The 21504-nt window shown below is 36.6% G+C and overlaps 1 protein-coding gene and 1 pseudogene across 2 annotated transcripts in view; one reads left to right on the top strand and one right to left on the bottom strand.

Moving 5' to 3' along the window:
• METTL15 (methyltransferase 15, mitochondrial 12S rRNA N4-cytidine) overlaps window positions 1-21504 on the bottom strand; it is a 225727-nt gene that overhangs the window by 36098 nt on the left and 168125 nt on the right. The window contains exons 5-6 of one of the 2 annotated variants that reach the window (XM_031016303.3): window positions 7122-7313; window positions 614-792 (exon numbers count right to left, since the gene is read on the bottom strand). In XM_031016303.3, the coding sequence (XP_030872163.1) occupies window positions 614-792; window positions 7122-7313 (371 nt within the window). The remainder of the gene's footprint in view (window positions 1-613; window positions 793-7121; window positions 7314-21504) is intronic. The other variant, XM_055356573.2, reaches the window with a different exon arrangement.
• LOC134759310 (small ribosomal subunit protein uS8-like) lies at window positions 9892-10307 on the top strand (annotated as a pseudogene).

Below are 21504 nucleotides of genomic sequence, written 5' to 3'. Positions count from 1 at the left end.
GAAATAGCAGAAAAGACGAAACGCTTCAATAAGCCCCTCAGGCTGATTTAGTTAGCATTCACAAAGTGGAATAAACTATACATCATATACCCTTTGTTAGTTGGTTGTTTAGAACAGATATATGAGTCACTGTATTTTATTTTAGCATTTGGGCAATGCAATTCTCCTTTTGCCCAAAATATTAAAATGCAGAAATGTGAAACTAAGAGAAGTAATGTCAGATCTTATACAGGGTGATTATCAACGATTGTGATGGATCAAGAAATCCTTTTGCTCATCATTCCATGTTTCACCTTGGTAGACACAAATGATAAATTATCCTGTGTAAAATAAAAATCTACTATTATACAAATTAGCAAACTACAGTATTTTTTTTAAAAATTGTATTTGGGGGAGAGGTTTTTTGGGGGAGAAGCTTGCAAAAGCAAAAGAAAGCTGACATTAGAGAAGGATAGGCAAGATTCTATCCTGGATTTCAAGTACAAATGAATCCCTCTGGGAGTCTGGGGGATTAATGCACACACACATGTGCATGCGTGCACGCACACAAACACATGCACACATGTAAATATAATTTTTTCTCTTAGACGCTGTTGAGAATTAATGAGGCTACCTGCAACGATGCTGGCAAGCTGCTGGGTTCTGGTGATGGGGTAGATGCTGCGTGCCTGAACAATTGCTGAAGCGATTTTCTTGGCATGCTTCTCCTCCCCGTATGTTCTTAGGATAGATGCAAGTGCCTGTTGATCTAAAGCATTCACAACATCAGCAGCAGTGGGCATGTCAGGGTACCTACGCACAAGAAGAGCCAATTAGTTCACTGACGTCAGTTTTCATTGACAAGAGGTGAAACTTCAGAGTACTGAGACATAAAGTCAGACACACACATACTCTAGGAGAACTGAGGTTTTAAAGTCAGAGACTGAAACCTTAAACAAATGAAATAGACTTTCTATTTCAACTACCCATCATTATGGCAAGTGGTGATGGTTTGTAAAATTCATCAAGGTCAAGGCAGCAGGAAGTTAAAATATACTAACCTTACACTTTAATTCACAAAGAAATTTTTATTTCCTGTATATTTTTCTCAAACTAAAACAATGAAAAATGGTTAGATTTAAGTTGTTCAAAATTTAAATTACTGCTTGAATGTTTTTTGCAGTATGGAAGATACAAGGTTTGCTGATGATATTTTAAAAAGTCTAACTCAAGAACTTGACTAAATCTGAGGCTGTAAAATAACTGATTACTTGTGGAGACACAAATTGAACTTAGAAAATCTATAAAAAAGATACTGCTGATCAGTTTCCCTCATAAAAACTCATATAACTTTAATGGCAATGAGGCATATTATTCAAATGTTTAACAATATTTGGTCATTCTTCTGTAACAAAGGACACCATACGGTAAAACCTGGTAATCAATAAGCAGTATTGAACAAGTCTAGATAGTAATTTTAGATGGAGGAGGAATAAAAAATACCAACCTCTGGTCAAATAGAATAAATTATAGTCAGAAACAGCATTTACTCTGTCAGACCATTCCTGTTTACCTTAGGGAAATGGGCCAAAGAATTCTAAGTGATGAGTTAATTATGACCTTACGTATTAGAAAAATAGCTTTGCTAATGGTGCAGTTACTGCTCTTACAGTTAATATGCTGGATTGATTGTTGGTAACAGACTGTGAGGATCTGTAAGTAACAAGGGTATGGTAGCTTTAAGAACTGAGGGTCCAACCACAGTGGGGTTGCCAAGAAACACCTGAAACTCTCCTTAAAAATACTAAAATATACATTGTTAAGCCTAGTGCCTCTAGGAGAAAATCTTTTTGCTGTCTTTGGCTTATCCCCCGATTTGTCATGACTTTCATCTCTCTTGATGTCTCTTTGTCTCTCTTTTTTGTCCAAACCTCGCTTTTCAGATTATTATTGTATTTTTTTTTTTTGAGACGAAGTTTCGCTCTTGTTGCCCAGGCTGGAGTACAAAAGCAAATCTCAGCTCATTGCAACCTCCACCTCCAGGATTCAAGTGATTCTCCTGCCTCAGCCTCCCGAGTAGCTTACAATAATTGTTTTTACGTCGGTCTGCCGTTAAACTCACAGAACAATGAATGTCTTGTAAGGTAGCCCTATTTCTATCTCAGTAGGCCGTGCCTCTTCAGCTTTCAGGATGAAGCTCTGGTCCTTGGAGTTCAATTGATCTGGATTAGAATCCTGGTCCTGCTACTCATACTGAGTAAGACTTTTAACCTATTAGAGCCTCAATTTTTAACCTGTGAAATGAAAGTAACAATTCTTAACTCACAGAATGGTTTGGATAATTATTGGTGCACACAATTATAAAACAGAAATACAATGCCTGGAACATAAAAGATGCTCAATGCATGCCACTGTCCTTTAGATCTTCCCCATTCATAAATTTGCAAGGCATAATTCGTGGCTTAAATGACAAAAATCCCTGCTAAAACTGACCTATTTGTGAATTCAGCTGCTCAAACCACTGAGCATTTGAATGAACTGTGTCAATGATGTGAAATTTAGAAATTTATCCATGGGATATAGTCAAGCTTTACCAAGATAATATTATGACGAGTATGGATGTACTTAGCAGTTTTTAATTATACTTTTCTATGTTTAAATAAGAAAATTAAAAAGTATTTTGTTCAACACATAATTTTACTCTAAATAAATAATTGGACAATACATATAATTTTATTTTACTCTATATTAACAATGATAGAAGTTTCCATAGTGCTACAGTGCAAAAGGTGCAACACTGGAAGGTTTGGCAGGCTGCTAGACAGCTTCATAATAGGCATTCATGTGGTCAAGGAGTCAAGATCCAAGAGCTGCCCCCCAACTAATAGATTTGATCTTGTCAGTCCTCCAGAGTTCACTGACTTACAGTGACTAAACTTAGAAAATATAGACACAATTAATTACCTTCCAGTGAAGACTACAATTGCCAGCAGAACTAGACTCTCAAATTCTTGAAGCTATGAATTTCTTTCTATTGCTTCTACATGAGAAACCTTACTGTAATCTGAAAGCTGCTGTTGAAATTGGAATCAGCAGAGAATAAACTATGTTTTAAGACTCTAGTGTTAAATGGCTACTGGTTAAGGAAGTCTCTTGCATCCGTCTTCATCACAGGGATACATCTCCCTTCAGGAATTGACAGGCCACATTTTTTGGCCTGGATTAGCCAAGGCAAACATATACCACTTGGATTAGCATTGCACATGTTTGAATCTATGACTTTTCTTTTTCAATAAATTCATGTGAATCAATTCCTCCTTTTCAAATGTCACACACTTTCTTCAGAGCTGTTATAAGAGCTATCTATGACAAACCCACAGACAATATCATACTGAATGGGCAAACCTGGAAGCATTCCCTTTGAAAACTGGCACAAGACAGGGATGCCCTCTCTCACCACTCCTATTCAACATAGTGTTGGAAGTTCTCGTCAGGGCAATTAGGCAGGAGAAGGAAATAAAGGGTATTCAATTAGGAAAAGAGGAAGTCAAATTGTCCCTGTTTGCAGATGACATGATTGTATATCTAGAAAACCCCATCGTCTCAGCCCAAAATCTCCTTAAGCTGATAGGCAACTTCAGCAAAGTCTCAGGATATAAAATCAATGTGCAAAAATCACAAGCATTCCTATACACCAATAACAGACAAACAGAGAGCCAAATCATGAGTGAACTCCCATTCACAATTGCTTCAAAGAGAATAAAATACCTAGAAATCCAACTTACAAAGGACGTGAAGAACCTCTTCAAGGAGAACTACAAACCACTGCTCAATGAAATAAAAGAGGATACAAACAAATGGAAGAACATTCCATGCTCATGGCTAGGAAGAATCAATATCGTCAAAATGGCCATACTGCCCAAGGTAATTGATAGATTCAATGCCATCCCCATCAAGCTACCAATGACTTTCTTCACAGAATTGGAAAAAACTACTTTAAAGTTCATATGGAACCAAAAAAGAGCCTGCATCACCAAGTCAATCCTAAGCCACAAGAACAAAGCTGGAGGCATCACGCTACCTGACTTCAAACTATACTACCAGGCTACAGTAACCAAAACAGCATGGTACTGGTACCAAAACAGAGACATAGATCAATGGAACAGAACAGAGCCCTCAGAAATAACGCCGCATATCTACAACTATCTGATCTTTGACAAACCTGACAAAAACAAGAAATGGGGAAAGGATTCCCTGTTTAATAAATGGGGCTGGGAAAACTGGCTAGCCATATGTAGAAAGCTGAAACTGGATGCCTTCCTTACACCTTAGACAAAAATTAATTCAAGATGGATTAAAGACTTAAATGTTAGACCTAAAACCATAAAAACCTTAGGAGAAAACCTAGGCAATACCATTCAGGACATAGGCATGGGTAAGGACTTCATGTCTAAAACACCAAAAGCAATGGCAACAAAAGCCAAAATTGACAAATGGGATCTAATTAAACTAGAGAGCTTCTGCACAGCAAAAGAAACTACCATCAGAGTGAACAGGCAACCTACAGAATGGCAGAAAATTTTTGCAACCTACTCATCTGACAAAGGGCTAATATCCACAACCTACAATGAACTCAAACAAATTTACAAGAAAAAAACAACCCCTTCAACAAGTGGGCAAAGGATACGAACAGACACTTCTCAAAAGAAGACAATTATGCAGCCAAAAGACACATGAAAAAATGCTCATCATCACTGCCCATCAGAGAAATGCAAATCAAAACCACAATGAGATACCATCTCACATCAGTTAGAATGGCAATCATTAAAAAGTCAGGAAACAACAGGTGCTGGAGAGGATGTGGAGAAATAGGAACACTTTTACACTGTTGGTGGGACTGTAAACTAGTTCAACCATTGTGGAAGTCAGTGTGGTGATTCCTCAGGGATCTAGAACTAGAAATACCATTTGACCCAGCCATCTCATTACTGGGTATATACCCAAAGGACTATAAATCATGCTGCTATAAAGACACACACACACGTATGTTTATTGAGGCACTATTCACAACAGCAAAGACTTGGAACCAACCCAAATGTCCAACAATGATAGACTGGATTAAGAAAATGTGGCACATATACACCATGGAATACTATGCAGCCATAAAAAAGGATGAGTTCACGTCCTTTGTAGGGACATGGATGAAGCTGGAAACCATCATTCTCAGCAAACTATAGCAAGGACAAAAAACCAAACACCACATGTTCTCACTCATAGGTGTGAATTGAACAATGAGAACACATGGACACAGGAAGGGGAACATCACACACTGGGGCCTGTTGTGGGGTGGGGGTAGGGGGGAGGGATAGCATTAGGAGATATACCTAATGTTAAATGACGAGTTACTCGGTGCAGCACACCACCATGGCACATGTATACATATGTAACTAACCTGCATGTTGTGCACATGTACCCTAAAACTTAAAGTATAATAAAAAATAAAAATAAAAAATAAATAAATGTATTCTCCTAAAAAAAAATCTTTTGATTAAGTTATAATCTATACCATCTACCTGAAAGCCATTCAACATTTTAAGATATATTTACTTAACTCTAATTTCATCCATTAGGTATTAATTTTAAATTCTCAGTGTCAATGTTATTTTCAAGCTCTTGGGAAAACTACAGGGACCCTGATTCACAAACTACAATTTGCTGATAAGTCTTTAAACTAACAATATGGGATTTACTACTAGTAACTAGAAGTTTTGTTCATTGCATTTCAGAAATTGGCTTGATGTTTTATTACCTCTACACAACCATCTCCATCTCCACACATGAGACTATATTTCACCTTTACTATTAGTTACTTGTTTTTAAAGGATTTTTATTATTTTCTTTATAATTACATTCTTCATTCTGTGAATACCAACAACATGTGCAAAAGAAGGTATAACACTTAGAAACAACAGAGTCCCAACAACTACAGGTCACAAGCCAAGTTAACAGGTCGTATCACAACATAGGGAAAAAGGCTATATGTGAATAATTACCACAAAACAAAGCAGTTTGTGGTGGGGCATGGTATGAGAGAAAAAACCACAGTTAAGTTTTACAGGTATAGGCTGTCCATTCCCTAGGTCAGTATTGAGAATAGACACAGGTCCTAATCTAAGCTTTTATATAAAGAAATTGTTGGCCGGTAATGGTGGCTCACGCCTATAATCCCAGCATTTTGGGAGGCTGAGGCAAGTGGATCACTTGAGGTCAGGAGATCCAGGTCAGCCTGGACAACATGGTGAAACTCCGTCTCTACTAATACAAAAATAATTAGCTGGGCATGCTGGTAGACGTCTGTAATCCCAGCTACTCAGGAGGCTGAGGCATGAGAATTGCTTAAACTCGGGAGGTGGAGGTTGCAGTGCGAGATCATGCCACTGTATGCCAGCTTGGGTGACAGAACGAGACTCTGTCTCAAAAAAAAAAAAAAAAAAAGAAAAGATTTCTACACTTTCCTAGAATATGATTGTTTTTGTGTTATCTAATCTATTTGAATAATGGAGAATAAATGCTAGTATTTCCAGGAAGAGGAGGTGTAAAAGATATCTTATTATAGTACTGTGTTTGATATCATATCATAAATTACAGTTTCTCTGGAGAAGGTACAAACAAAGTGACTGCATAAGACAGGACAAAACACACTTACTGACTTCTAGGATCTTGCCTTTTTTTTTTCTGTATGCTAAAAGAGGATGCATTAAATATATGTAGTTCTTTTTGCTTCTCACAAGAGGCATAGTTGGGCATGCAAAAAAATGAAATCGTTGTTGCAGTATCATGATATTTACTGACATTGGTTAACACTCTAAAACCCATATTGTATAAGTAAAAAAGATAATCAGTATGAAAGTTATCCTCTTCACTATTTTGTGTAAAGGCAATAATTGTTTTTCTTTAAAAATCCCAAATCCAGAGAAATGCTGATGTGTATAATGAGTATGAAACAAACTGATTTATTATGTATTGGTAGTGTTAGGTGTAGGCATGTAATGGAAATTCTGTAGTCTTAAAAAAATTTAATTCAGAGTGTTTTTGACAAATTGATTTCTTGTTGTGAGATGAAATGCTTTATGAATACTCACCTGCCACCATCCATTCTCATGTCCAAAGGGCCATCTTTCCGAAGGGAAAAACCTCTTTCAGGAGTATCAAGTTGCATGGAGGAACACCCAAGATCCATAAGAACTCCATCAAAAGTTCCTGGCTGCACTCCAGCTTTCATTAATAAGGCTTCTGCCTGGCTGAACTGGCCCAGCATAGCTCGGATTTGTTTACTGTGAGTAAACCCAGGAGATAGAGAAAACACTTCTGTTAGATTGAAGTCTTTCTAAAGTCTATGATCAATGGAAGGCAGCACATTCTATTATTACATGATTTAACCGATATATATTTATTGAGTGCTTAGTGTTGTATAAAGACATGGATATGGAAACTATACATCTTGGGTTTCAAACACCAGAGCTGGTTTAATGTAATTTTATTACTGCTGATAAACACAATTTATTGTATATCTTTGTGAAGGGATACAATATATTCATAAGTTAGAAAAATTCCTATGTCAAACCAGGTCTTTCATATTTTCTTAAAAAATTCTTAAATCTCTGGGTACAGAAAAAAGCATATGTCATTCTATCAAAAGAATAACAAGTAAGCCAATTTAAATACAACACTATAATATAAATCTTAAAAAAGATGTCAAATATGTTCAAACCAATCATTTTAGCTTTCTCCATGTTTTTCCTATAAATTAGAATAGGGTGCTATGCAGCTATAAACTTGAAGAATGAAACTATGACTAAAATAAATGCCTTCTTGCTGAAGCAATGTATTATCTCTCAGCAGGGATTCTGAAGTGAATGGAGCATTCAGAACCAACAGACAGGCAGGAGTTGGGATCACCTTGCAGCTATATTAATTCTTCTTCCTACACAAAGTGAGATGCTGCCTTTACGGTTCTTCAGAAGCCTTAAGGCAACTAGCATGCATTTTGGAAGGTGAATGAGAAGAGAAAATTGGGCAATGCTCTCAAGATGTCATTCCCTCTGTCTAAAGGTGGGTAGAGTGAGTTTGGATTTCAACAGTGTTGGATAATTTACGTTTATGATATTTACTTACATGGTATGTTGTTTAAGGTGAACTTCACAGCTCATTAGTAATTTTTAAATACAATTCCAATGGAGAAAGTAACTGAATATTTGCTATGGGTCAGGCATTATGTTATTTGGAGTGTACATAAAGATTAATAAAGCATGACTTTCTGTACTTTGAGCTGAGAGGAAAAGATGTATAAACAGTTTACAAAATAATCTGATGGGTGCCACTAACAGAATAATGAACAAATTGCCCTGTTCTTATTGGGAAAATAAAAATGCTAATACTAGCATTGGAAACACAGAAATAACAGAATCTTGCTATTGAAAGGCAACTCACAAGTCAATTGTTACTATCACATAACTGATATTTGAATTTTTCCCCAATACAACATCACTGCTGTGTAAGTGGACAGAAAGGAGAGTCATTGTTTTAATTACCTCCTGTATATACCATTGGTGAGAGAGGGATGCCAATTCTAAGTTGTGAATATGGCCAAACACAGGATTTCATCTGGCCCAACACTGGCCAGATGAAACAGAAGTTTGTTTTATTTTATTTATTTTATTTAACTTTTAAGTTCAGGGGTACATGGGCAGGTTTGTTATATAGGCAAACTTGTATCATGGGGTTTTGTTGTACAGGTTATTTCATCACCCAGGTATTAAGCCTAGTATCCATTAGTTATTTTTCCTGATCCTCTCCTTCCTCCCACCCTCCCCACTCTGGTAGGCCCCAGTGTGTGTTGTTCCCCTCTATGTGTCCATGTGTGGTCATCATTTAGTTCTCACTTATAACCACGAGCATGTGGTATTCAGTTTTCTGTTCCTGCATTAGTTTGCTAAGGATAATGGCCTACAGCTCCATCCATGTTCCTGCAAAGGCCATGTTCTCATTCTGTTTTATGGCTGCTTAGTATTGCATGGTGTATATGTACCACATTTCTTTATCCAGTCTACCATTAATGGGCATTTAGGTTGATTCCATGTTTTTGCTATTGTGAATAGTGCTGCAATGAACATTTGTGCACATGTGTTTTTATAATACAACAATTTATACTCCTTTGGGTATATACCCAGTGGTGGCATTGCTGGGTTGAATGGTATTTCTGACTTTAGGTCTTTGAGGAGTCATTACACTGTCTTCCACAACAGTTAAGCTAATTTACACTTCCACTACAGTGTATAAGTATTCCTTTTTCTCTGCAACCTCGCCAGCATCTATTATTCTTTGACTTTTTAATAACAGCCATTCTGAATGGTGTGAGGCGATATCTCGTTGTGGTTCTGATTTGCATTTCTCTAATGATCAGTGACGTTGAGCTTTTTTCATATGTTTATTGGCTGCATGCAAATCTTCTGAGTCAAAAGTTTATTAATCACATATATTCCCCTCCCAGCCAAAGGGAAGAAGACATTACTTGCCATGCAGGGTCACATAGGGGTTGCACTCAGGAAGAGACTGGAAAACCAGGGGCTGTGAGAAGGAGATTTTAAGAGGCTGGGTTGCCCCCTGGTCCCCAGAAGAATGTGATTGGCTTGTTTGGATAATCCCTTGAGCTGGCAGGAATTGAACCTGCTAATGAGGGATAAGCAAAAATTATGCCTGATCCCTTTGATAAAAAGGGTTGTTTGGCTAGGTAACCTTATCTGCAAGAATACAGTGGGGAGAGAAACTTGTGGCTAGGCTATTTGAGAAAAAATTAATTTATTTATAATGTATATTAAAAATATAAATTACAGCTCCTTCCACGCCACCACAATGGTGCACATGGATGTCCTGGCTGACGCTCTCAAGAGCATCAACAACGCCAGAAAGAGAGGCAAATGAGGTTCTTATTAGGCCGAGCTCCGAAGTTATTGTCCAGTTTCTCAATGTGATGATGCAGCATGATCAAATGGGCGAATTTGAAATCACTGATGATCACATTGCTGGGAAAATTGTTGTGAACCTCACAGGCAGGCTAAACAAGTGTGGAGTGATCAGCCCCCAGATTTGATGTACAACTCAAAGATCTAGAAAAATGGCAAAATAATCTGTTTCCGTCCTGCCAGTTTGGTTTCATTGTAATGACAACCTCAGCTGGCCTCATGGACCACAAAGAAGCAAGAAGAAAACACACAGAGGGAAAATGCTGCGATTCTTTTTCTAGAGATGTAATACACATTTACAAATAAAATGCCTCATGAACACACACACACACACACACACACACACACACACACATTGTCTTTCTATATATATATGGTATATATATGGGTTATATATAGAGAGAGTGAGACGTGTGTGTGTGTGCATGTACACATATATGCACTCAAATATATGTACATATATATAGTGTGGAGAGTACATATATATATATATAGTGTGGAGAATACATAAATATGTAGTGTGGAGAGTACATATATATATAGTGTGGAGAATACATGTATATATAGTGCGGAGAATACATGTATATATAGTGCAGAGAGTACATATATATGTACACACACATATATATATATAGTGTGTGTGTGCGTGTGCGTGTGTACATACTACTGGTTCTGTTTCTCTGGAGAATCCTGATGGACATAATATCTCAGGTACTATTTGATATTAATATGAGTAAAATAAAATTATACCTGTTTTCTATTGAACTCCTCTTAAGCAAAACATTACTTTCCCCAGAAGTTAAGGAACACATAATAACTAGGCCTTAATCTGGGGTCTTACACCACAGTCCTCAGCTCACGTTTGAACATTCTCAGTAATAGGAACTCACTACTGTTTTGTTAAACAGTTCTTTTTTACTTGATAGCTATTTTATCACTATTTCTATAACTTTTGTCCCTAGTACTCCCCTATGTCAAGCAAGTTGAAAACCTATTCCCCAGAGCAGCCTTTCATACATGTACTGTTAGATACTGTAAAGGATATTTGTTGGCTACCTTAGTTTCCAATCTGTCAATTCTAAAAGGAACTCATAATTTCAGTTACATATTTTGGGAAAGATTGATCACATCCATGATAGTTTATATGCCAACTTGGCTAAGCTACAGTGCCCAGTTATTTAATCAAACCCTAACTTATGTGTTTCTATGAATGCATTTTGTAAATATGTGTAATATCTACAATCAACTGACTTTAATTAAAAGCTATTATCCTTAATAATGTAGATGTGCCTCATTCAATCAGTTGAAAGGCCTGAAGTTTCCCAGAGGAAGAAGAAATTCTGCCTCAAGACCACGACATCAGCTTCTACCAGATAGTTTCCAGCCTGCTGGCCTGTCCTACAGATTTCACATATGTCAGACCCCACAATCAGGTGAGTTAACTCCTTGAAATAAATTTCTTCATATAATAAGGTATCATATATATATATTTATCTACTTCTTATTGATTCTGTTTCTCCTAGTAGCCTGATAGATATAATATCTCTGCTCAAGAGGTAGATTTTTGATTAGCTACACTACTTTGTGTACATTATCCCAATGGCCCACTATAATTGGTTCAGAAATTGGCACAAGTCACAACTCTGGCCAGTGAGATACTAGAGATACTTCCTGGGGTCAGGGGAAAGAAGGTTCTTCTCTTTTCCATCAAGCTACTGGGGAAAGAAGGTTTTTCTAACACTTGCTTGATATGAAAGAAGCAGCACACAGCTCTGATTATTGCTAGCAAACCAGCAGTTAAATTGTCCCAAGGAAGGAGACAGTGCCAGCCAATTTTGGCCAACACTATAGAAAGCAAAGTAGAGAGAAAGATTAACTAGGCCACTGAATTGAGCCTCACCTAAAATACAACGTACTCCTGAACTTTTAAGTTATAAGAACCCATAAATTATCTTTGTTACTTAAAACACTTTGATGGGTTATGATTTTACTTGTAATTGAAAACATGCTAACTACTATAGCTATCATGTTCTCTAAGTCTTCTTTACTCCAAAGCAGGGGTGTCCAATCTTTTGGCTTCCCTGGGCCACTGGAAGACGAAAAATTGTCTTGGGTCACATATACAATACACTAACACTAAGGATAACTAATGAGCTAAAAAAAAAAAAATCTCATGATGTTTTAAGAAAGTTTATAAATTTGTGTTGGGCCACATTCAAAACTGTCCTGGGCTGCATGTGGTCTTTGGGCCGTGGGTTGGACAAGCTTGCTTTAAACCATGTATGTTAGTTCATTCTCATACTGCTATAAAGAACTGCTTGAGTCTGGGTAATTTGTAAAGGAAAGAGATTTAGTCGACTCACAGTTCTCATGATTGTAAGGAAATTTATAATCATGGTGGAAGGCAAAGGGGAAGCAGGCACCTTCTTCACAGGGCGGGAGGGAGGACGGAGTAAGTGCAAGCCTGGGAGATGCCAGATGCATATAAAACCATCAGATCTTGTGAGAGCTCACTCAGTATCACCAGAACAGCATGGGGGAAACCGCCTACAAGACTGGATTCCTTCACCTGGTCCTGCCCTTGCCAAATGGAGATTATGGAGATTACAATTTGAGGTGAGATTTGGATGGGGACATAGAGCCAAACCATATCACCATGTATATTTTGTTTCTTTAGCCATACCTCATATAAAAAAATATTCTCCATGCTGGCTGCTCTTTTCTAAATGTGTTCCAGTCTGCCTATGTCCCTAGATCTGAATTCCATAATGATCAGCAAGAATAAAGTAAATCCTTGCTCCCCTTGTTCTAGTTATATTAATAGAGCTCAAGCTCAAGATGAAATTAGTTTTAGAATTTATTTCACACTGTTGACTTACATTGCCTAAATCCCTTTAGTCTTTTTCATGTACACTGCTGCTAAGCCTATTTCCTCCATACTGTACTTGGGCAGTTTTGCTATTTTTTTAAATGTAAGTACAATTTTTGTCTTATGCATTTTCTACAGTCCTTTTAGGATTCAGGGATTATCTTCAACTACAGAAATCTTCATACTTCAGCAAAAGCCTATAACAAATCACTACTGTCCAGTCTTAATTCCTTAGATATTATAGTTATTATCCTGCTTACAGCTAATGTACCTGTAAAAAATAAACATAAGATCTTATAGAGGATGTTTGCATTCTTGGATGTCCTCAAGCTTAGCTGTTTAACAGAAAATATTCATATAGTTTCATAACTCACTATGAGTAAATAACAAAGATGTAATAATCATTGTGGTACAAAGCTCAACATTATAATGTACAAGTATGAAAGTATATAAAAAAATGATGCACCACCACAAAATAAATGTGTTTAAGACAGAGTTTTCTGATGCTACATCAGTTATGTGTTTCTAGAAATGAATTGTTCTCTGAATAAAGGAAACATCCATGAAGTTTGCTTACCAACTGTTGAAAACTCAGCCACAACTTTAGACTCTGCTCATTATCTCATATATGCAACTACGTTAAGGCTAATTTTCCTAGATAGGCAGATTACATGCCCACTTTTCCCTCACCCACTCCCCTTCCATTGCTCTCTTCTTTCCTTTACTTCTTCTTTTCCTCCATTCTTCCTTTTTCCTTTCAAACTTTAATTTTCAGTATTTTTGCATGTGCATTCTACAAGTGTTAAAAGTAACAGAAAAGTAACATCCTGTGTTCTCCAGGATGTAAGTAGAATGTTGCTTGTGATCCAGAACACTTGTTAAATGAGAACACTTTCTCAATCCAACCCCACTAAAAGTCAATGGACGCAGCAGTAGAATGCAAACAATACCTTGGTTGTAGGCAGCCATTTCTGAGGTTCTCTGACTGTAATAAGTATTGTTAATCCTGACACTGGCAAGTCATTTGCACTTGTAGTACAAGTTATAAATCTATTTTGCTATAAATGACTAAGGTGCTCTAGTATATATCTGAGACTGAGTGATACAAGAATAGCTACCACTCACTGTGTACTTATTAGAATTGAACATGGAACATGGAACTTCATCATTCTTCTAACGGCATACAATCTAATAAGAGGAGTTAAGAACAAATTGCTTCACAAATTATAAAAATCAGTCCACTTACAAGGTTGGGCATCCTGTAGTTAATAAGTGCTCATCCATCTTGGCTACAGAAATCTAAAATTCCCATGGTTTCTAAGGTGCTTGATACAAAAGGGTACTTTTGCTGTCCAGGAATAAATAATTTTATTTCACAGACAGAAGACTTATTTATGTAGAATCAGGGCTTGCTGGATAAAGCAACTTAAAAATATAAAATCTGTTCACAAATTTTCAAGAAAAACTTTGGATTTGGAACTAACTTTCTGAGACAGCACAGGAAGAAAAACATCTATTCATTTATCCTCCTAGGATGTAACACTCTTCCAGCCTAATCAATAGTATTAAATAAAGGCTTTAAGTAATTATACATCTTTAATCTCAAGTACAGTAATGAATACTACCATAATATGCAAACAAATGTAGAATGCAGACATACACAACTGACAAAAACATAAAAATGGTCCATGAAAATGATTAATAATGATGGTCATGATTCTCTCTGGATCACTTAATTTTTGCTATGTAACAAACTACCATAAAATGTAGTAGCTTCTTATGATTCTATGGGTCAGCAATCTAAGTTGGGCTCAGCTTGGTGATTCTTTTGATAGTGGGTTGACTGAGGCCTAGTTGGTTCCACATGGCCTCACTTACACATTGGGAAGTTGGTTGGGGTAAAGATGATGAATGGACCATACGTCTCCAGCATTTATCAGCTTAGCCCAAGTTTTTCCAAAGGAAGAGTGGTCTTGTTTCAAAAGTAGCAATGTAGGGCAATCCCAATGCATGAGAACTTTTAAAGTTTCTGACTGTGCCCTGTTTTCTAATATCCTATTAGCCAAGGCAAGTCAAATAGCTCAGTTCAGATTCAAGGGCTATAGTAACAGACTTCACCTCTTGATGGAAAGTGTTGATAGACATCATGCAAGGAATGCATACAGAAAAGAGAAAAATTGTAGGAAGCATTTTTATAAACAATATATCATAATCTTTTTATATTTAGGAGTTAATTTGTAATTAGGAAGGAGAAACTGTACTTTTTTTCCTCTAATCTAGATTCCCTGCTGCTGATTGAGAATTCGTATTGTTACAAGGTAGTTTCTTTTTAAAAGCATTAAGAGAAACATGCAGTGTCCGTTGGTGATTGACAGTACAACTCCTAAGTAGACTAAAGGGCAAGGTTCCAGTGCCAGAAATACAAATCTGGGTAGAGACCAAATAGGAGTCTGTGGCACAGGGGTCTGTCAAAGGTGAATACATGATAATCTGGGAGAGAGTAGCATGTTAGCAGTAAGGGTTCTGTAAGAAGATAATGTGTATATAGACCTAGTCATGTTAGCATCAAGTAATACTTTGAAAGCATTATCTTTACTAACCATTGTCCTTCCTTCCCTTCAAGAAATACTTTTTAAAAACTGATTTAGTCATTGATTTGTAGCTCACACATTGACTTTAACAAAATATATTTTAGAAATAATAAAACACAATTATATTTCTCTCACTCAGTAACCCTTTTAAAATTTATTCAGTGGAGTAATCTTTCCCCACTCTGGAATAACAATCTAGCAGGTCCCAAACCTTTACCACTCACTAATATGTAATAGGCAGTCCCATGGTCACTGAGTTGCAGACATATTCATCTCAGGAGTTAAGACTGTCCAGTGCTCAACTATAAAAACAAACAACAAATAAATATTTACTGAGCTTCTACTAAATGTCAGGCACTTTTCTAGTCACCTGAGATACAAAGAAAATAAAGTACCAATGATTGTAGAGCTTGTATCCCAGGAAACAATAAAAATCAATACATTTGGAAACATCTATTTCTGTTTACAGCAGTTTAACTTGATCAGACCAACTCTTCCACAGAGCAAAACTAGAAAAGCTAGATAAGACAATTATAATTACACATTTGAAGGAATCAGAGAGCTATAAAAACAGCTAAGACTTGAGGGAACAAAGAAAAGTGAAAACAAGTGAGCCCAACATTGGAGCAGGTATTCCACTAATGGCCTACTTATTTGCAAGTGGATGCTGAGAGCTGAAGAAACTGAGGAGAACTTTCGGCAGCTTCACTGGATACAGGAGATAAATATTAGAGTTCAGGACCCATCCAGGTGGATATGACCAGGAAATAGCCCCAGAATTTCAGATGGGGCTCTAAAGGGCTAAAACTGGGATTAAACTAGTAGAAAGGTCAACAAAAAATAGATTATTACACAAGTACTGAAATTCAGTTTCCAATCAACTCAAGCCTTATTGCATTAGGGTAACATAGTCTTAGATGAATTGCCTGCCAAAAGCAACATTAAGTGGTATCTGGAGGAAGACACCTTCAAGACTCTCAAATTATCACCATAATTTTTTAAAAAACAATGTGTGAAATAAAATAAAAATTACTAGACAGACACAAGGATAAGAACACATACCAAGCTTAAGGAATATGTTATAGAAACAGACATACAGAATACAGAATAGAGTTATCAGAATGGACTATAAGATAACTGGTTAATATACTCAAGGAAACAGAGGACAAACTAGATAACTTTATCCCAGAAATGGCTCTATAGAAAACAGTTAAATAAAATAAAAATCAGACCAAATGGAAAACAGAAAATTATAATAATTAAAATTAAGAATTCTATAGATGTGCTTAAGAGCAGCTCACAAATAGCCAAAGAGAGAATTAGGGACATGAAACACAGTTCATTAGGAACTATTCAGATTGAGGAAGAGATTGGAAATAATTTGGAATATACAAAAAAAAAAAAAAAAGCATAAGAGACATGGTGAGAAAACCTAAAATACATATGACCAGAATTCCAAAAAAGAGGAAAGAAAGAATGGAGTAAAAGCAATATTCAAAAACAATGGCCAAGCTTCCAAAATGATTCAAGATTGCAAACTGCAGATTAAAGAAACACAATAAACTACAAAGAAGATAAACTTAGATACAAAAGCAAAAATGCAAAACTAGGACCATCATAGTAAAATGTGAAAAGACAACAGGAAATAAAATTACTAAGAACAGCCAAAAGAAAAAAGGTAAATTACACTCAAGAGAGTAACAGTCAGAACTAAAATAAGGGAAGCCAGAAGACAAAAATTGCTAACAATCAAATTTCCATCAAAAATTAAAGGCAGATAGAGATATTCTCAGATAAAGAAAATTGAGTTAGTTCACCTGCAGGAGACCTATATTAAAAGAACTATTAAAAACAGTTTTCTTCAGGCAGAATAAAATAATCACAAATACAACCGAAGCAACGAATGGGAAAAATGGGAAAAAATGGGAAAAAAAGCAATGGAAAGTGTAAGTATATGGTAATTACAGATTAATACAGACTGTACAAAATAATAATTTTGGGGGAGTTCAATACATATGTGGAATTAAAATATATGGTAGTGGCACAAAAGGAAAGAATAGAATTAATGTAGTTAACATGATCCAAGGTCCTTGCAATTACAATGTCCTGGAAGAGGTAAAATTACTAATTTATGTTAGCCTTCCTTTTTTTGTTTTTGTTTTTGTTTTTGTTTTTGAGACAGAGTCTTGCCCTGTCACCCAGGCTGGAGTGCAATGGCGTGATGTCGGCTCACTGCAACCTCCACCTCCCGGGTTCAAGCGATTCTCCTGCCTCAGCCTCCGAGTAGCTGGGATTACAGGCACACGCCACGATGCCCATCTAATTTTTTGCATCTTTGGTAGAGACGGGGTTTCACCATGTTGGCCAGGCTGGTCTTGAACTCCTGACCTTGTGATCCGCCTGCCTCGGCCTCCCAAAGTGCTGGGATTACAGGCGTGAGCCACCACCCCCGGCCATGTTAGTCTTTCCTAAGACAATCATGTAGGTTGTGATCACCAAAGTAACCTCAAAATGAATAATAAAATAATGTATAACAAATAAGAGAGCAGATGAAAAAATGGACTAATTTTTTAAAGGCAATAAAGGAGAGAAAAAGGAACATAGAATAGGTTGAACAAATAGAGAACAAACAGAAACATCGTGGGTAGATTTAAAGCTAAATACATCAGTAATTACACCAAGTATTACTGAAGTAAATACTCTAATTAAAAGACAAAGGAGTGCCAGATGGAATTTTAACAATCAAATTTTAGGCTGCTTGTAAATGACATAATTCAAATGTTAGTATCAAAAAAAGGTGAAAGTAAGAAGACAGAAATAGATGTCATGCAAATATTAAAAAAAGGAAAGATGGTAGAGTTACACTATTATCAAAATACAATTCACCAGGTCATCATATAACCCTGATACAAAGTTCAAAAAAGACATTACATGACAAACTAAGGCCAGCTGGGTGCAGCGGCTCATGCCTGCAATGCCAGCACTTTGGGAGACCGAGACAGAAGCATTGTTTGAGCCCAAGAGTTTGAAACCATCCTGGGCAACATGGCAAGACCCTGTCTCTTTCAAAAATACAAAAAATAGCCAGGCATGGTGGTGTGCGCCTGTGGTCCCAGCTACTCAAGAGGCTGAGGTGTTAGGATCGCCTGGGTCTGGGGAGCGGAGGTTGCAGTGAGCCAAGATTGTATCACTGCACTCAAGCCTGGGTGACAGAGCAAGACTCTATCTCAAACAACAACAAACTTAAAGGCCAATCTCTCTCATGGATAAAACAAGAAAGTAATGAATATTAACAAAATATGTACAAACCAAATTCAACTACCTATACAAAAGATGATATTATCACGTTGACATCCAGATGGCAAGATCCATGAGGCAGTCAAGTATGCAGTACTGAAGACAGGAGAGAGGTAAGGACTGAAGAGAGCTTTTGTAATTGCCTTAGAATAGTAAGACTTAGTAAAGGTTTAATAAATGAATATATAACAAATTTTAAAATGGAAGAATTCTTCTTAGATTTACGCCAAGACCCTCAGGAGATAGATATCTGCTACTAAAAGAAATATCAAATAAAAATGTGATTTGCTCAAATACAAGGCCTAGAGGTTTCATTAATCTTGGGCCCTCACAGGGAAGTTTATTTACTTTAATATTATAAAACAGATTAGAAAATGAATAAGAAAGAATTTTTAAAAGAAAACTTCCTTGGTGAGAACTGCTTTATCCCTTGATTTTCTTAACATTTAATTTTATTCTTTTTACATGATGTTCAAATGCTGAATCCTATATTCCACATAATTGTCACATAAAAATGTCTACTTCCTCTGTGCTTAAATTCCAATGCCCCAGTGTGTGCCTGCTTCTGACACCCACACGAATTCTCTCTCTCATATAAGGCCTATACAATGCTTGGTGATAATTTTTCCTTCTAGACACCCATAGGGCTTTTCTGGGTTGTTGTTTTTTTACCAGTTTATGGGGCAGATGTGAAATTCTGTTACAAGTATATAATGCGTATCCTCAAGTCAGAGCATTTAGGGTGTCCAGCACCACAGTACATTTTTTAAAACTATACTCATTTTATTCTGCAATCAAACACTGAATTTATTCCTTCCAACTATATATTTGTACCGTTTAACCCACTTCTCTTCATCCTCTCTCCTCCCCAACGCAGTCACCTTTCCTAGTCTCTGTTATCTTTCCACTCAACCTCCATATGATCAAAATGTTTAATTCCTACATATAAGTGAGAACATACAATATTTGTCTTTATGTGCCCAGCTTATTTCAAATAAGATAAGGACCTCTAGTTCCATCCATGTTACTTCAAATGACATGATTCCATTTTTTTGTTGCTGTTTTTTTTTTGTTTGTTTTTTTAAACCGAGTCTTGCTCTGTCAGCCAGGCTGGAGTGCAGTGGTGGCTCACTGCAACCTCCATCTCCCAGGCTCAAGCAATTCTCCTGCCTCAGCCTCCCAAATAGCTGGGATTACAGGTGTGTGCCACCATGCCCTGCTAATTTTTGTATATTTAGTAGAGACGGGGTTTCACGGTGTTGGCCAGGCTGGTCTCGAAATCCTGACCTCAGGTAATCTGCCCGCTTCGGCCTCCCAAAGTGCTGGGATTACAGGTGTAAGCCACCATGACTGGCCAATTTCATTCTTTCTTAAGGTCAAATAGTATTTCATTATGCATACACATACATTTTCCTTATCCATTTATTTGTTGATGAACACTTAGATTGATTCCATATCTTTGCTATTGTGAATAGCACTGTGATAAATATGCTAGTACATGTATCCCTTTGATACACTAATTTCTTTTCATTAGGTAGATACCCAGCAGGGGTATTGCTGGATTGAATGGTAATTCTATTTGTAGTTTTTGAAGAAATCTCCTTACTGTTTTCCATAATGGCTGAATAGTTGTTAAATATTTTCTCCCATTCAATAGGTTGTCTCTTCACTCTATTGATTATTTCTTTTGCTATGCAGAAGCTTTTCAATTTAATTCCCATTTATTTATGTTTGGGTTTGTTGCCTGTACTTTTGAGGTGTTTGTTATAAATTATTTGCCTAAACCAAGGTACAGGAGAGTTTTCTTCTAGCCTTTTTAATAGTTTCCGCTCTCACATTTAACTTAATTCATGTTGAGTTGATTTTTATATATGAAGAGAGATAGGGGTCCAGTTTCATTCTTCTGCATGTGGCTATCCAATTTTCCCATCACCTTTTACTGAACAGGGTATACTTTCTCCTACAGCTTTGTCAAAGATCAGCTGGCTGTAAATATATGGCTTTATTTCTGAGTTCTCTATTCTGTTCCATTGATCTATGTGTCTATTTTTATACCAATACCAGGCTGTTTTGGTTTTGTAACATATTTTCAAGTCAGGTAATGTGATGCCTCTAACTTTGTTCCTTTTGCTCAAGACTGCTTTGGCTATTCAAGCTCTTTTTGGTTCCACATGAGTTTTAGAATTGTTTTTTCTAATTTGTGCAGAATGACATTGGTGTTTGACACAGATTGTAGTGAATCTGTAGATTGCTTTGGGCAATATGGTCATTGTAATGATATTAGTTCTTCAGATCCATGAGCATGGGATGTTTATCAATTTGTTTGTGTCATCTTCAATTTACTTCATGAGTGTTCTGTAGTTTTTCTTATAGAGATCTTTCAGCTCCTTGGTTAAATTTATTCCTAAGTATTTATATTTTTATAGCTATTCTAAGTGGAATTGCCTTCTTGATTTCTTTTGCAGTTAGATCATTACTGGTGTATAAAAGTGTTACTGACTTCTGTATGCTAACTTTGTATCCTGAAACTCTACTGAATTCATTTATTAAATCTAAAAGGTTTCTGGCAGAGTCTTTAGCTTGTTCCAGATATAAAATTATATGATCAACAAAGAGGAATAATTTGACTTCCTTTTTTTCCCATTTGGATGACTTATTTCTTTCTCTTGCCTGCTTACTCTGGGTAGGACTTCCAGTACTATGTTGAAAGGCAGTGGTGAATGTGAGCATCTTTGTCTTGTAACAG

The sequence above is a fragment of the Gorilla gorilla genome, chromosome 9, assembly GCF_029281585.2.
Source record: "Gorilla gorilla gorilla isolate KB3781 chromosome 9, NHGRI_mGorGor1-v2.1_pri, whole genome shotgun sequence".
NCBI lineage: Eukaryota > Metazoa > Chordata > Mammalia > Primates > Hominidae > Gorilla > Gorilla gorilla.
Note: the sequence above shows the minus strand (reverse complement) of the source record. Positions and strands in the feature narration are given on the sequence as shown.